The sequence below is a fragment of the Schistocerca cancellata genome, chromosome 8 (genome assembly GCF_023864275.1).
Source record: "Schistocerca cancellata isolate TAMUIC-IGC-003103 chromosome 8, iqSchCanc2.1, whole genome shotgun sequence".
NCBI lineage: Eukaryota > Metazoa > Arthropoda > Insecta > Orthoptera > Acrididae > Schistocerca > Schistocerca cancellata.
The window spans coordinates 251,230,511-251,247,920 of NC_064633.1; the positions used below are offsets into that span (position 1 = coordinate 251,230,511).

The 17,410-nt window shown below is 43.8% G+C and overlaps 1 protein-coding gene across 1 annotated transcript in view; it reads left to right on the forward strand.

The window, feature by feature from the left end:
• The window catches only part of LOC126095496 (furin-like protease 2), a 707,292-nt gene that overhangs the window by 492,532 nt on the left and 197,350 nt on the right, over positions 1-17,410 (forward strand). The window contains exon 9 of the mRNA XM_049910285.1: positions 16,063-16,227. Coding sequence (XP_049766242.1) covers positions 16,063-16,227 — 165 coding nt within the window. The remainder of the gene's footprint in view (positions 1-16,062; positions 16,228-17,410) is intronic.

Consider the following 17,410-nt stretch of genomic DNA (forward strand, 5'->3'; position numbering starts at 1 on the left):
ATGCACACTGATGCAGTACTTCAGTACGTGATAGTCCTAAGTTTTTAGGAAACTGATGTTAATAGAAAATAGTTATTACCTTTCCTGTTCTTTACAAAGCGGAGAAACAAGTTTGGTTAACTTTTTTTTCAAAGATGGTAGAGGTGTTGTTACGAAAGAGTTTCACAGTGACACTGAGGACTACTGGAAGCAGTGTGAATTAAGAGCTAAGTATTCGGATGAGAAACATCCTCGGACGAGATACACGAAGCTACGAGTACATCCTTTGCGAGTGCACCAGGAAACTGAGAAAACTGGAGTCACAGTAATAAGGACGTCACGTTTGAGCACTAACGTAAGTACGCTGATACCACTCTTTACTGGGCTATGTGGCGGAGTGGTTAGCTTGCATTCGGAAGAATGACGGATGAAACCCACGTCCGGCCGTCCTGTTTTAGGTTTTCCGTTATGTCTCTAAGTCGCTTCAGGCAATGTCGGGATGGTTCATTCGAAAGGGCACGGCCGACTCCATTCCCCGCCTTTCGCCATTCCCATGGAACCGATGACCTTGTGTTTGGTCCTCTCCTCCCAAATCAATCAACCAACCACCTTGCTGGTAGATTAAATCTTCATACCGGACTGAGACTCGAAACTGGGAACTTGATAATTCGCGGCCCAATGCTTGACCAAAAAACTTTATTTCTGATCTTTTCCATCACAAATACGAAAATTCTACAATAATAACAAGTTGCAAGATGTACTGTACACCCTGAACAGGAATAACGTCACTGTAAGTTCACTTTTTGAGACACTGGCCCCATTTTTCGTTATTATTTTTTTTAACTAGTGGATTTACGTGGTTATAACAATAGTAAAGATAATAAATTTGCAACCCGAAATGGAAACTATATATCCGCGCTATATTTTATTAGTAAACAATATAAAACGGAATAAAACATCACTGAGGATAGCGTTCCGCAGTACAACATAAGAACGACGACTATTCGGAAACATCAGAAAATAACCACGTCGTGTCCCAGCTCTCTACAGCTGGGATCTGGGTACGTCTCCTCAGAACGAAGCCCTGTTGAGTGGTCCATTGCGAGATTCAGGTCAGTGCTCTCCAGAATCAGCTTCGCTTAGCCGGTACTTCCCAGCTGCAGGCTGCGCAGTGGAGGTGGGGACGGAGGTGGACGGGTGGAGAATCCTTGAATACACTGTTTACATAATTAGCAAACTCTGACTATATCTGGCATAGTACTGCAATTGATAGCGTCGTTCCTGTAAGAGTGTCCTCAGATGAAACACATTTCTGAGACAGTCTCAAGAAACGTAATAAACAGAAAGTAACAACGAAAACTCGTGTTTCACAATCTGGAAATTATACACCCACAGTACGGGGTGTTCATTTCTAATCCATGGTAGGAGCCACATATTACTGAATTACAACATTATGTGTACCGCAGATGATCAACGAATTAGCAGGGAGATATATTAGCAACACGTTGGCGTAAGGTAGTATAAAAATGCAACATGTGTATGAATATTACGTACGAAATGTAAGGGGAAGACTTAATAGATTAAGCACAGTACTTAGCTGATACTTCGTATCAACTGCAGAATAATAAAACAGGAAACATACAGCATGTGAGACTTGCAATACATGCACAATATGAAATGTATATTTACTAATCACAACAATGTAAGTTTTCTACACCCATATTCCAGTGATGTAGGGAACATTGTGATGCGTAATTGAGAATGAGGAAACTGAGTGCATTAGGCCTTAGATTGAATAACTATGACACAGTCCTGTAATGAGTTCCTAACATAGCAAAAGTCATCGATCTCTGAGCCGCTGAAATAGCACACGACTGAATACGAGGCTACGCTCGTAATTCGTCACCAATACTGCAAGCTAAATGATAGGAATTTAGATGTGCAAACAATAACGTCAACAACTGAAATGGCTTAAACATTGTTTGTTACTAACCAGCACGAAACAGTGTAACAGTCTCACCGAATCTCCAACTACTGTCGTCACTTCCCAGCAGCTTCCAACTGATGGGCATTGGCTGTATAACCGTCATACCAAAAATTGAAAATAAACAAATAAAAAATGAAAAAAACTTAGGGCCTCTGCTTCCAGAATGAAAATTTGATCTAAAACTCAGTCGGTTGTTTGGCCAATTTAGCCGTTTTGTACCGAACGGAAGTCGTCAACGGTGAAACACTCCACTGCTACACTCCCTCATACTGAGATAACTCGAAGTGTTGGCATCAATCCTCGATGCCAGTTGCAGGTTATCTGTATGCGAAGTATTCAAAGATTATTCCACGACCTAAGCAAAATAATAATAAAATGAAGGTGCGACTTAACAAATATTTTCAAACTGTTAGTTTTGTGTTTTTTGTGTAATAACAGCTTTGATTTCTGCCATTTTCAAGTCTGCAGAAGGAAGAGAAGGATGCTATCAAGCCGACTTCCGTCGTATTCTACGTCTTTTTTTGGGCCTGGATGAATTCAGTGAAGAGAAGTAGATACCCATGTTCAGTTAAAGATAAGCAATTGGAAACGTAGTGATGTTTAGTATTGGGGACGATAGGGCACAAACGTCTTGGGAAAACACGGACGTGTATTTGAAGAGGTAGAGCTAGCGCAAACTGACATAGTACCGGTGCAGAAACACAATCTCGACGTCTCTACATGGAGAGTCCATGCCCTTGTTGTGAAGGGGGCGGGCCGGCTCAGTTGGCAATAAACTGCTAGCCTGCCCAGTTATGGTGTTCTCGTTGTTGTCTCTTTACTACGTACATGGAACTGCAATGTTTGCATGTCACAGGTACAGGACAAGTTCTTCATAGTGAGTCAGATGTGATTGTATGAAATGCCATTAAATAATGAATATAAGGAAACGAAGAAACAAAAGTGTGTGTTTGGGGGGGGGGGCTTCGAGGAACTGGTAACTATTGTAGTTGCTCAGTAATAGAGTAAAAGAGGAGGGGCTTCAATACTCCAGAAACATGTTGAAGAAGGGGAAAAATTGTCTTTGAGCATTATTGCTAAGCAGCTTATTACGGGAGCGACACATAGTTTTCAGGCGACATATTTTCTTCATTTTAACATTGCCTGTATATTTACATAATATTATAATATTAAGCAACGCCGTCAGGTACAGTTGAAGTGGTAGGGGGCTATTAGGGGGAGTGGAACGGGGCTGGGCCAGTAAAAGCATATAACATTTCAATTAACGTTTTAGCAGTGTTAATAGCACCAGCAAATACTAAACACTTGGTAGAAAAGCTGTTACGGTGCTTGTGTAAGTGCCGTGCCAGGCAGAATAAACAATTATTACAATTTTTCACTAAGAATGTAATTTAGCCTAACACAAGCTTAATATAAACTTTAACACCCCACGGCAGTATTAACAAACATGTAATATCAAAATTTAAAAAATGATCAAGGCTTTTTGGTAAATGACAATATCACAGTTACACATCTGTATTAATGGCCAATGGCGATTTGTAAGTTTACAGTTAACTGGGTCGCCTCAAAATCGTAGTTAACATACACAGAATACCATATTCAAGGACCACTGAGTAAACAAAAAAATAATATGAAGTCAGAATTCACCAAGAGTGGCCAGTTAGAAGTTAGAAAATGAAACCGTCTTACTTTGCTACTAGCAAAACTTTATTTCAGTTTCTTTAACCCAAAGGAACATCCATGAACGGCCAAGTACAATACTACCTAGAATAAGTACCTTCTATGGAATTACAAAAAATTCAGTAGCAAATACAGGCTGCTAATGAGATCCTACAACCGAGATAATTAAGTAAAACGTCTCTAAGCACCAAGTTAACAAATCAGTTACAATTCCTTGCTGCATATTAAAATTAGCCCTTTGAATGTTAAATGCGTGCGCTCTGCATTTCGGGCTCAACGTGGCTTTGTTGTTGCTGTACTGTTTGCCTAATGCTGGTTCCTGTGCTGAGAGACAGTGTCCCGGCCACTATCAAATACTTATCATCCGATTTAACGAAAAATATTTGGTAAAAAAATTGAGTTCTGCACGCAATACAGAATGACATTTTGTCTCAGCAATGTATAGAATTTCTTTTCGTTATTTAGCATAATTCCTGTGCTGCATCAAATTAACGAAAGCACTGCACGAACCTTTAAAGAGTTTACAAAAGTTAAAAATACTGCGTAAACTCCACGGGCGGTGGATACTATCTCACATTTTATTGCTTATAAAAGACAATAAGATACTGAAATTTTGTTTAAAACTGAAAGAAGAGCAATGTCTCGTTTCGTTATAGATTTATTGAATTTTATATCTGGCGGATGGCCGCACGTAGTGCACTGAATACTGTCGCTGTGCATGAGGAAGCATGTAGTCACAACAATAGTCAAATTTCATAACAGTTCTAGATACTGGACGAATTTTTTTGCAAATGAGCTATATTCACGAGTATAAGTTTTTGCGTTTAGAAATCATTTATGTAGATTTTTTTTACAAATAGAATTGGTTGTTTATGATTTTTTCATATTTATTTTAAATTTTCTTCTCTTAGGTATTTGTGTTTTACTTAGTGCAGCTTTGTACCTTTATTAGAACATAAGGTTTAAGGTTAAACTCAAATTAGAAATGGTCCAAATACTGTAGGTTTTGTCGATATGGGAAGCGTAAACACGACAATATTGCTTAATGAAAACCCAGAGGCCGCGTGCGAACATTTGCCTCAGCACCTGGCGAGAGGTAGGTCTAATGAGATAATTCGTCCACGGCAGTCAGAGGACTAAACATTTTAAATATGAAGTAATTATTAATAATCAATTAAAAAAGAATTAACAGTTAACGCCGTTCCATGGGCAGAAACAGTTATCACCGAATTCTTAAATTACCGTACGCCCACAGGGGCAGCAGAGAAAGGCAGAACAATGCATAAACACAGAAAGTGGTGGCAATATTACAAAGGGTCGAGTTTTCCCAAAAAGCAACCACGCATGCAAAAAATAGTAATGTAATTACAAAAAATTAAGTAGATGTACAGCTGCTTTAACAAAAGAACAAACATATTTTTCAGGTGACTGTCAACAGCATCGATCTGTTTGGAGAAACACATGATACACACTATACCATCTCACAACACATTTATTCACTACTGGTTTCAATCACGCACTACCTTGACATTGGAAAAACTTCCACTGTGAAGATGGTCCATGGTCGAAACTGGCAATGAATAAATTTACTATAAGACAGCTCAGTGTGTATCATGTATTTACGCAAATTAACCAAAGGAGACAAATACCTTTATTATCACTACAATCTGAAATTAAAGACACCAAGGTGACAAAGATCAGGAGATAGCAATATGCACATACACAGATGGAGGTAGAATTGCGTAAGCAAGGTATAAAAGGAAAAGAATTGGTGAAGCTGTCGTTTGTACTCATTTGATTCATGTAAAAGGATTTCTGACAAGATTATGGCCACAGAAGGGAATTAACAGACTTCGAATGCGGAAATACTGTTGGAGCTAGACACATGGCAAATTGCACTTCATAAATCATTAGGGAATTCTATGTTCCGAGATCTATAGTGCCAAGAGTGTGCCGGGAATACCAGATTGCAGGTATTGCCTCTAACCACGGACCACACACCGGCCAACGGCTTTCACTTCAAGACTGGGAGCAGCGCCATTTGCGTAGAGTTTTCAGTGTTACAGACAAGCAACACTGAGTGAAATAACAACCGAAATCAACATGGGACTTACGACTACCGTGTCAGTAAGGGCAGTACTGCGAAATTTGGCTTTCTGAGGTACGGCACCGAACGATAGACGCGAGTTTCATTGCCTCAACACGACATGGCCTGCAGCTCCTCTCTGCCTCACCCAGATCGCCCAATAACAATCCCATCGTGTATTGGAAGTATGAATTAAAAACCGCATTCAGTCGCATCTTTTCGTGCTTTATAAAGTACCCGACGTATATCTGAGCCTGTGGGTGCATCATCAGGTGTAATTTCTCTTAATACATTTTCTATTTTCTCTCTTGAACGAAGTGAAATGTATATTCTTGTCATGAAAATCTTTGATGGTAGCTTATGAATTTCGTAAGTCCAACGCGAAAAATATGTGGGAAATAGTGGAAAAGATGAACAGTGTAAACGGACTACATAATCAGAGAAAAGCTTTTTTAACGTTTTAGCACCATCATCCATTCTTTACTCCATCCTGTTCATACATTTCACTTCGCTCAATAGGCACATTTGCATAGACATGTTTGTAAACAATTCACAAATGTTTTTGTACATGGTGTGATCAAAGATAAATTTACTCGTAGTGCTAACGATCTAATTATTAAATAATTGTTTTATGCAGGGAATAACTTTAAAGTAGGTCTTCAAAATTACTGGGATAACTGTGGCTTGCGAAATCCATTTGCTCATTTAACATAGAGTCTGCTTTTTGATTCTGTGGAGGTATTTTGCCAGTTGTTCCAACAGATAGTGTCTTACCATTGGCTTCATTATGTAGTGCCATCACATTGGTTTCTGGACGGTTGATGACGTTTCGTTTCGAGCGTATGTTGGGTAATAACTCGTTTTTCGAAGTGGTTGAGCCTGAAAGCATTTACATGTTCTTGAAAACGGGTCTTGATGTTTCTGACTGCTTTCACTAAATTGTTGGCAGGACAACTGGGACATAATACTCTGTAAACTCCACTGTTGTTGTATGTTTGTGTAATTGATTTTATGTTATGGAAGAGTAAGTTTCCTAACTTATTATTAGTTGAGAACGCAGCTATTACTTTGTTTTTAAGAATAGCGATTTTTTGTGATATGTGTCCCAGGAATGGGATACTGACAAATATTTGCTCCTCTTTCACAGTGTGGCTCTTAGTTGTCCTACGTTTGTGTATTTGTAGCTCCAGATTGTCAATCGTTTAGTCTGTGTAGCCAGTGTTCATGGCAATGCTCTTTATTGTATCTATCTCATTCTTGAGGGTGTTTTCTTCTATATCAAGAGAGTGTACTCTGTGTAGCAAGGACCTAAATGCAGCATGTTTCCGTGTGGTGTGATGGCATGATGAGTTTTCCAGTGTTATGTCCGCGTTTGTGTGTGCCGAACTTATGTTTTTGATGGTGGTTGGTGATTTTCAGACCCAGGAAATTTATGCTTCTGTTGTCCTCATGCTCTCCTGTGAATTATATGTCTTTGTGGAAAGAATTCAATACTGCCGCTAGTAGTTCTTCAGTCTCCTCTTTTGTTCCATCAGATAGCAGCAAGGTGTCATCCACATATCTACGGAAATATATTATTTTACTTCTCAGTTTGTTGCTTTCATTAAAGAACTTACTTTACAGATGATTGAGAAATATACAGTCCAGAAAACTTCCCATAGCATAACCCTCTTTCTGTTGGTAAACTTCGGCATTAAATGTAAAGTAATTGTGAAACAATACTAGCTGCAACATGTCATTGACTTCTGATATTTCTGCAAGCGACAACTTTTATGTTTTACTAAGTTCTCAAAGATTATATCTATTGTTTCTTCAGATGATACATTTTTAGGTAGGTTAGTTAAGTCAAAAGTGATAAACCTGCCTCCTGTAGGAAAATGTATATCCTTAATTTCAGTTGCTAATTTGTTTGTGTTCTTAACTGTGTATGATTTATCAAAGGTATAGTACTGCTTCAGAATTAAGTTCAGTAGTTGGGAGACTTTGGAGGCAAGTGTATGTTTGGGATTAACAATAGGCCTCAATGGAACATGGGGTCTTAGATTGAGCTCCTAGTCCTGGAACTGTGGGATTTATTAAAATGCATGTTTTTCTTGTTTCCTGTGAAGAGGAAAAACCATCTGTTAAAAAGTTTACTGACTTTGTTTTGGAATTTTACAGCTGGATGCTGTTTGAGTTCTGTTATGTTGTTTTCAGAGAAACTCAGTGTTTTAATGATGTGATGTAGTCATCTTTGTTCGTAATTACTAACGAATTGCTTTTGTTGGCTTTTAGAATCATGGCATTGCTATTGTTGAGTTTCATGTTTATGCTGTTTACTAGATTTCTCTCATAATAAACTGCTTGGGGCGTTTCATTGTGGTTATGTATGCTTTTCTGAATAATTTTATTTATTTTCTATGCTAGTACAATCTGTTCAAAGTTATTTATATCAGGTAAATCAGCTGCTTTTTTAATGCGTATGATGACTATTTTTAGGTTATTGTTAGTTGATCTCGGTTTTTGTTCTGCTTTAGCCTTTTCCTGAGTATATCTTGCTCTTTTTCACTGAGGGTTATGACAGTTTGGGAGTTGACTCTTTCATAAAACTGTTTTGTTGTCCTGTTGCTGATGCAGTTTTAGTTGCGTAGCTTCTAATTTCATTTGGTGCCTGTGGTGATTTCAGACTGCAATTTGTTTACAATACTTTCTACATACTCTTCAGTTGTAAAGGGGTAGAGTGCATTAAATAATAGAAAATATGTGTAATAACAGCGCATAATAATATCTGCTTTTATTGTATTGTATGTTAACTGGGGTCGTAGAAACGACGGAGAGGCTCTGTCCCGCCACACTCGCAGTGGTCCACAACCACGACGACTACCGCAGTCCACTCCACGTGTACGCGTACGTGGAGAACTTGTTTGCACAGCAATCGCCGACATAGTGTAGCTGAGGCGGAATAAGGGGAACCAGCCCGCATTCGCCGAGGCAGATGAAAAACCGCCTAAAAACCATTCACAGATTGGCCGGTCCACCGGACCTCGACGCAAGTCCGCCGGGCGCGGATTCGTGCTAAGGATCAGGCGCTCCTTCCCAATCCGGAAAGCCGTGCGTTAGACCGCACGGCTAACCGGGCGGACAATATCTGCTTTCTTCTGATACTAAGATTTTACATATGATTTCATACACATTATCTCACATTTCCTTTTGGCGCTCTGGGCTTGACCAGACTTACATTTGTTCATCACATTGACATAATTAGGACGAAAACCACACGCTAGATATTCTTTGATGAACTTAATACCAGCACTGGCTTCATACGTTTTATTTTGTAATTTCTGTATGCTTATGCTGCTTTCAGTGCAAGACTGGGTAAGTTAATTTAATTTTATCCATTTTTTGCTGGTTCAATCGTGACTGTATTCAATACGCTGGAAGTATTAATTAAAAAAACGCCTTCAGTCACAGCTTTTCGTCTTTAATTAGTACACGATCCTATAGGTCCATCATCAGGTGTAAGTCTTAAAACGTGCTTAAATTTTTCTCTTGAATGAAGTGAAAGGCATATTCCTGTCATGAAAGACTTTGATGTTAGGTTATGAATTTCGTAAGTCAAACGCGGAAAATATAGCATCGAACATTTTGAGGGATATAATCGAGAGGTCAGTTCACGCACAAAATCCTGCACCAGTAGTTGGGAGACTTTGGAGGCAGGTGTATGTTTGGGACTAACAATAGGCCTCAATGGAACATGAGGTTTATGGGTCTTAGATTGAGCTCCTAGTCCTGGAACTAGGACTAGGACGCCTTTTCGCATTTATGGACGCCTGTAGAGATAGAATTGCTAAATATCTCTGCTTTGCACTTCCAACGACTTGAGTCTTCACCACATCAAGCTACTACACTACACCAGGCAAAACGAGGTTCGGCACGATGTTGGGAGCAATCCCGTGACTTCTGTCAAATCAGTGTACTGCGCCGAGGTGGCTCCTTGTCTTGAATTAGTTGTCACTTGAGGGGGCCTGACAGCACGCGCATATGACTGTACAGGGAATCAGGCTTCCTAGCTTCTTTACCATATTCGTACAATAACATCAATAATAATAATAGGGTTATATTCCCTAACAAGAAATGAAATTATGGTACTAAAGATCCTACTAACGAAGGTGCACCCGTGGAAATCATGTCTACAGAAAATACAGGGAATTAAGTTTTAAAGCAAATGTCTTCAGAGCACGGCTCACTGAAGGATTAACAACATAACACGCAAACCTTTCAAGAGTACCAACGATATGTGCACCTTCAATCAGTGCAGGAATGACTCGCCTGGTGAATTAATAAGAGAATTCAGTAAATTACACCCACACAAAACGCCTACAAACTGTTCACTTCACTCAACTGACGAGCATACTCTAGCTCATTTGCATCCATGTCATGGAAAATACACTTGCAAGATGTTACGTAAACATGATGACGAGAGCTCAAGTCACCTGTTTAATTTTACAAGTTAAGATGGCTGCCCAAGGACGACGTTAGAAGCTCCCCATGAAGATTCCAAGAGTTCTTAGTTTAGGAGAAATTCGAGACTAGGTTCCCGGTCCTCAGATTGTAGAGTGCCCACTGGTTCGAATTCGGGCAGCTGTCTCAGCACCAACTACTGTGTCCAGACTAAGCGCCTGGTTACTACACACAGTTTATGTTTGAAAGAATCTCTGATTTAGTTATTGGTAGGCTTGGAGGATCAGTCCTACCGCACGAATATTGTTTTGAAAAAACGCCATAACTCACACTCTGAGATTTTTCTATCCACGGACGGCGGATATATTAGTGGCGACGGGGAACTTTACGAATTTTCTACGGGTGCATCTCTCCGGTGGAGACGTAGTTTCTTCTCTTGGACTGTTTCAGTTGCTCTAGTACGATCGAACTGATGAATGTGTCCCAGCAGCTGCTCCTCCTGCTCCAGCAGATGCAGCGGAGGAACCAGCTTCTGGTCGAACGTCTGGAGTCAATGGCTAGCACCCCTCTGGAGGTCTCACAGAATATTGCACGGATCGATGCCATGGTGAAGAATTTCCGGACGGCGCCGCCTCCTTTCCAGCTGTTTGACAAGAAAGTGGAAACGTGGACCAACTAAGTGGCGCGTATGGAGCAGCACTTCGTGACCCACGGTATCGCTGGGGACGCACAACAGCGTGCTTACCTCCTGGCGTATGCGGGGCCTGAGATCTACCGCCTCCTGCAGCAATTACACCTGGAGGTGGAACCCCCATGCTCTCCCTTACGAGATTCTTAAGGTCGGTCTGTCAGATTATTTTGATTCCCAAATTCACGTGTCTGCTGCCCGGCATAGATTCTTTAGGAGCCACAAGGCCACGGGGCAGTCTTACCGGGAGTGGATTGCCCATTTACAAGGGTTATCGCGGGACTGCGGTTTTGTCTGTCAAAATCCTGCCTGTAAATAATCTTACGCAGCTTCCCTGGTGCGTGACATGATTCTGGTTTATGCACCAGATGACAGTCTCCGTACCGACTAGCTGAAATTGAAAGATCCTTCTTTGGAAGCATGTCTTCCGATCATACGGGCGTTCGAACAGTCGGATCGTTCAACGGCCTCTTTCCAGGCCACATCTTCTGTATATGCCACCCGCTCTACAAGTCGGTCACGTCCTCCTCCAGGCCAGAGGGCCACACCGGGCTCTGGTACTGTACACACGTTTGGTCGACGCCCACAAGCATTGCACTCCTGTCGACATTGTTTTTCCCAGCACCCTCGACCTCAGTGCCCCCATAGGCGTGCCAAATGATCCGCCTGTGGCGGTTGATTCTACTCGCTTAGATCAATTTGATACTGAACAGGAGGACTCGACCAGTGGGTTGCCAAAGGTCTCCTTGATCCAAGGCGTTTTTCCACGCTCTACAAAGGCTATATCAATCCGTCTGTCGATTAATGCTGTTCCTCTCGACTTTCAGATAGATACTGACTTGTCTGTAACCATCATTGACTGGAAGTCCTATGTACGGGTTGGCTCCCCACCTTTACATCCCTCTGACACCCCTCTTTGCAGCTACAGCAAGACATCCTCAAGGTCTGTGGACAGTTTTCGGCACCAATCCAATATCGCTCTACTGCCTTGACTGCTCGCATATTGGTCATCAATTTTCCTTGCGCCAACAACCTCTTAGGCATGGATCTTTTCAACATTTTATGTTTGGAGATCCAGGATGCGAGCCCCTCCGTTCGGTCCATTGCCGATCACTCCTACCTACAAGAGTTGATGGCACAGTTCAATTCGGTGTTCGAACGACCCACTACTGGCATAGTCGGGTTCCAAGCTCATGTCGTCCTCCTGCCCACAGCAGTACCTAAATTCTTCAAGGTGCGTAAGGTGCCCTTTGCTCTCTGGGAAGCACTAGGCCAGGAGCTTCAGCGACTTCAAGATGAGAAAATCGTCACGCCAGTGCCTCACAGTTTCTTGGCATCACCAATCGTTCTGGTGGAAAAACGTAATGGTGCGTTGCGCATTTGTGGGGACTTCAAGCATACAATCAACACACAGTCAGTTGTTGACTCGTACCCCATTCCCAAAGTTGAAGACACACACCTCGCTGGTGGGCATATCTTCGCCAAAATCGACTTAAATGATCCCTATCTTCAGATACCGCTTGATGCTGACTCTTGGCAGCTTCTTGTGATCAATACACCATTCGGTCTCTTCCAATGAAACCGTTTGCCTTTTGGCACAGCTAGTGCACCAGCCATTTTGCAACGGTTTCTGGAACACCTGAGTCGAGAGGTACCAGTTTTCAGTACTCCAACAAGCAAGCCTTAAGGCCAACAAGGATAAGTGCTCCTTTTTTGTGAACCAGGTCAAGTATTTAGGCCATGTGTTCAGCGCTGCAGGGATCAGGCCGATAGCCCAAGATGTAGCAGCTTCCACCTCCTTCCAACATCAGTCAATTAAAGTCCATCCTAGGCCAACTAAACTATTATCACAAGCTTATTCCCCATTCAGCAGCCATTGCTGAACCATTACACACACTACTTCCCAAGAATAAGAAATGTCATTGGTCACCTGAATTTATGAAGGCCTTCCAGGCACTTAAAAAGGCCCTCCTCCGGCCCACTTGTCTCGCCCCTTATGACCCATCCCAACCTCTGGTCTTAGCAACGGATGCATCAGATTACGGCATGGGTGCCATCCTGTCCCAAGTTATGGATGGTGTAGAGCGGCACATAGCTTTTGTCTCCAAAGACCTGCACTAAAGAAATTTCATGATTATGTATACGGCAGAAAATTCACGTTACTTACAGACCATAAGGCTTTGCTTCCCCTCTTCAGAATGTTAGCTTTTGTTCCAATGAAGACAGATCGACGCCTTCAGCGCTGGGCCTTGTTCTTGTCTAGTTATCACTATGAGATTCAATATCGGTCAACCACCCACCATTCTAACGCAGATCTGCTTTCCCACTTACCCCTTGGACAGGACCTGGAGATCGATGAAGATCCTGATGTGTGCTTCCACATCGACGTTGCAGAAGAAGAAGCTTTTGCCAACCTGCCGCTGGATGCCAAGCTCATTGCCAAACAAACAGCCACACACCCGGTCCTGTGGGAGGTATTACACTGGGCAAAAGTGGGGTGGACAACCGATCGTCGACAGCTTCACCACCCAGACGTGCAAGCCTACTGGTATCGCCGGCACGAGTTATCCTCTCGCCAGGGCGTGCTTCTTCTCCAAGGAGACAATGGGAGAACCAGGATCATCATCCCCTTCGCCCTCCAACAACGGGTCCTCACATTATTCTATGAGGGTGTGGTGCATACCAAGCGACTGGGTCATCAACATGTCTATTGGTGTGGTATGGACATGGACATCACCAAACTCGTAACCTTCTGTCAGACATGTCAGAGTAAACAAGCAGCAACCCCCCCCCCTCCTGCCCCACGTCACTTCTCTTCTTGGCCGGATACCTCAAGCCCTAGGTCTGGCCTCCACCTGGATTTTGCGGGACCCTTCCTGGGATACACATGGCTCATCCTTGTCGACGCTGGTACTGGTTTTCCATATGTTTCCCAGATGTCCAACACATCCGCAGGGCAAACTGTGCAAGTACTTGCCTGCATCTTTGCCATCGAAGGATTACCAGAAACTACTGTTACTGATAATGGGCCCCAATTCACATGGGCGGAATTTACTACCTTTTGCACTGCCAATGGCATTGAACTCCTCCACATTGTCCCTTTCCATCATGCATCTAATGGGAGAGCGGAACGATTTGTCCGCACTTTTAAAACTCAGATGTCCAAGCTGATACAGCACCATCCGTTAGAAACGGCTCTACCGTTATTTTTGGCCTCGTATCGGGCTACCCCACAAGAAGGAGCAACACTAGCAGTACGTTTACACGGCTGTGCACATCGGACATTACTATCATTGATGCAGCCATCCCTTCTAGTCGACGAACCCATCATCACCACTTTGCACTGCAAGATCCAGTTTGGGCGTTAATGTGCCCCAAAGGTCGTCCTCATTGGGCCCCAGGAGTTATATCCCGCCAGCTAGGACAGGCTATGGCTGAAGTTACCCTCCTTGTAGGCCCTGTCTGTCGCAAACATATAAACCAACTGCGGCCCCATTGTGGGGAGCCTTCTGTTCCTAGTCACTTACCGTCTTCTTTTGTTCCCGATAGCGATCCTCCTTCCCCGGAGTCAGAGGGGCGCCTTCCACCACGGCCGAGTTTAGACAGACGGCAACCAAACCTCACGTCTCCTCCGACAGAAGCACCAACCCCTATGGAAGTGGACCCAGATATTCCAGCCGCCCCAGCCACCGACGCGAGGCTAACAGAATCACACGACGTCGAGATGCGATGTGCCCTATCTTCCCTCATGGGGGCGGGGGGGGGGGGGAGGAATACTGTGTCCAGACTAAGCGCCTGTAACTCTCGCTTCCCACGAAGCAGACCGGTACAGCGGGCCCAAGACTGAGTAGCGGTCAGCCTGGCCGGTCGTCCCAGAAACACAGACGCTTCCCAGAGGCCACCAGGAGGCGTCCACGGCGCTGCAAGAGGTCGCTATAGCCGCGGAACTCTTTCCTTCTGCTCCACACGTGACTGCAAATAGAGCCAGCCATATCCATGCGCCGAGCAGTATTTAGGCTGGCGCAGGAGCCTGGAGAGGCGGTACATGCCGAGCGAGCCCACTGGTGTCATCGTAGCCGCCGCGTCATCGTCCACCGCCGCCAGCGTACCGGAGCCATCTCCGCAGGGCCTCTACTCGTCCTCGGACTCAGGTGACGGCAACGTGGACTCCGCGCCGCTCTTCACGAGACGCCCGGGGCTTGGCTTGGTGAAGTTGTATGGTTACTACAGACAGTTCATGTTTGGAAGAATCTCTGATTTAGTTATTGGTATGCTTGGAGGATCAGACCAACCTCACGAATATAGTTCTGAAAATTTTGAAGAAAGACTTTAGTTTAAATACAAACGCTATAACTCACACTGAGATTTTCCTATCCACGGACGGCGGATATATTACCCACAGTCTTCAGTCCAGACTACCACTTCAGCCCCAACGATTAGGCCGCCGAGAAGGTGAACACACAAGCACCAACACCGAATCTCTATCACTGAACAGCACACTGTGCTTCCAATAAGCCAACTCTCGTATAACGTATGCCGTGCACGCACGGATACAGCCGCTCAGCGGCACATCACTGCCCCTTTTCAGAAGCATGTCCACCTGTCACCCAGAAACCAGGTGAAGATGTTTCCGCAGAGCGGTCCTAACGACATCGCACATGTGCGGCTCAGGCACGGCTTGCACATAGCTCAATGTTACGTTTCTACCCCTGATGGCTTCGTGGGATTTCCATCTGGCAGCGTGTGGACAATCTTGTTTTGCATTGCTTGATCCTTTATATGTTTAATTATTGCTTTTGATGGACTGTGGATTTTGAACGTTCTTTTTAATCCAGTAATTGGTGCTACTAACGTACCCTCTTAATAAGACTGTATACAGATTCACTATGTGTAGCCTATAAGTTATACGAGGTGTCTGTTGCCATTGCCCCTTTCCTACCACGCCATCTGATCCACCAGCACAGCTACAAGCCAAATTATTTTCTGATCTCTGTACATTGGAATACAGTGGACCTCACGAGAGTAATAGGTGGGCACCGACATACAGAATATTTGTGTTGGTGTGTGGAGTGATGGATTATTTGAGAAGGATCGCTCGTTTAGACTAGCAGTCCTGAGACGTCTGAAAGTTTTGGCACGCGCTACTGCTACGATGGAAGAGAGGAAACGGGAAGAACGCTGTACGGTGCACGGTGTCTGCAGGCACGTCTGCGTCGGCGCCGCTGGCTGCGGGCATCGTGGCGCTGGCGCTGCAGGCGAACCCCAACCTGACGTGGCGCGACGTGCAGTACCTGGTGCTCATCACGTCGCGGCCAGAGCCGCTGCAGAGCGAGGCCGGCTGGGCGCTCAACGGCGTCAACAGGAAGGGTGAGTCCGCAGCAAGTGGCGGCCGTCGCAGCACAGTGCCTCACCCTCCCGGCCTCGCACGTACCAGACGCAGCCCAAACGATCTGAGAAGCATAAGACTAGGACCCTTAATACAGCCTGACAAAAGAGGAGTCAAATACGAGGGTCACTCCAACAGAAATGGAAAACTTTTTTAATCGGAAACCCAATTTTTGTTTTATATCTTTGCTATTTAAGGAGGTCACAGAAACATTCTCCCCGCTTATATTAAAATTCAGTACCATCTGTTTCCGATAGTTGCACTGTTCGAACACTCCATCGATATGTCTGCTGAACTTGATGTTCGTCAGAAGAAACGTGGTGTTGTAAGGATCCATTGTCGCGCCAACAACACAATAACAAAGAAGCAGTATGGGGATGACACCGTTGATTGCAGTACAGTTAGTCGTCGAACAAGAGGATTATCCGGTGAAGGTAAGCACAGCTACACACGTGACCTCCTGCTCAACAGCAGACCGATCGCTGCACAGACTGCAGCGTTTCCACTGGGTTCGTCTGACAAACGCGTAATAGTGAACGAATAACAGCGAACGAATATTCAGTCCCTGTGGCAGTAAAAGAAACGGAGATGTGCACAATATTAAGAATGTCTAAAAAGGTTTGCTCTAGATGGGTTCCCGAAAAATTTTTGCTCTAGATGGGTTCCAGGAGCATTGACGGATGCCAACAAAGAAACATGGAACATGGCTCGCAGTGAACTTAAGGAGCTACAATAATTCCGGAGAAGAATTCCTCATGTAAAGAAAGTACCCCATCGTCGAACGAGATTTGAAGATGATGGCTGCCTCGTGAGGGGTGAAACGTTTTTCTCCTGCGTTCTATCACGCCGGTATACAGGCCTTAGTTCCACGATATCGCAAGGCAGTTGGTACGTACGGAGATTGTTGAAAAGTATTGTACACTTCTTTAGGGGTGACCCTACGCTTTACGCCGACTCTAATCTAACATGGTCACACCACATTAATTCTAAACTGTGGAGGTGCAATGGTATCCTTATCTGTGTGAGAGACGTTTGTTGGAGAGCAGATGCGAGAGTCTGCATTAACTTTTAACTGCACTCTAATGTGGCCTGATATCCATTACGGATACGTCTACTATGGTTCAGCAACACAAAATATCTTATAAAAATTAAATAAGGGTCAAT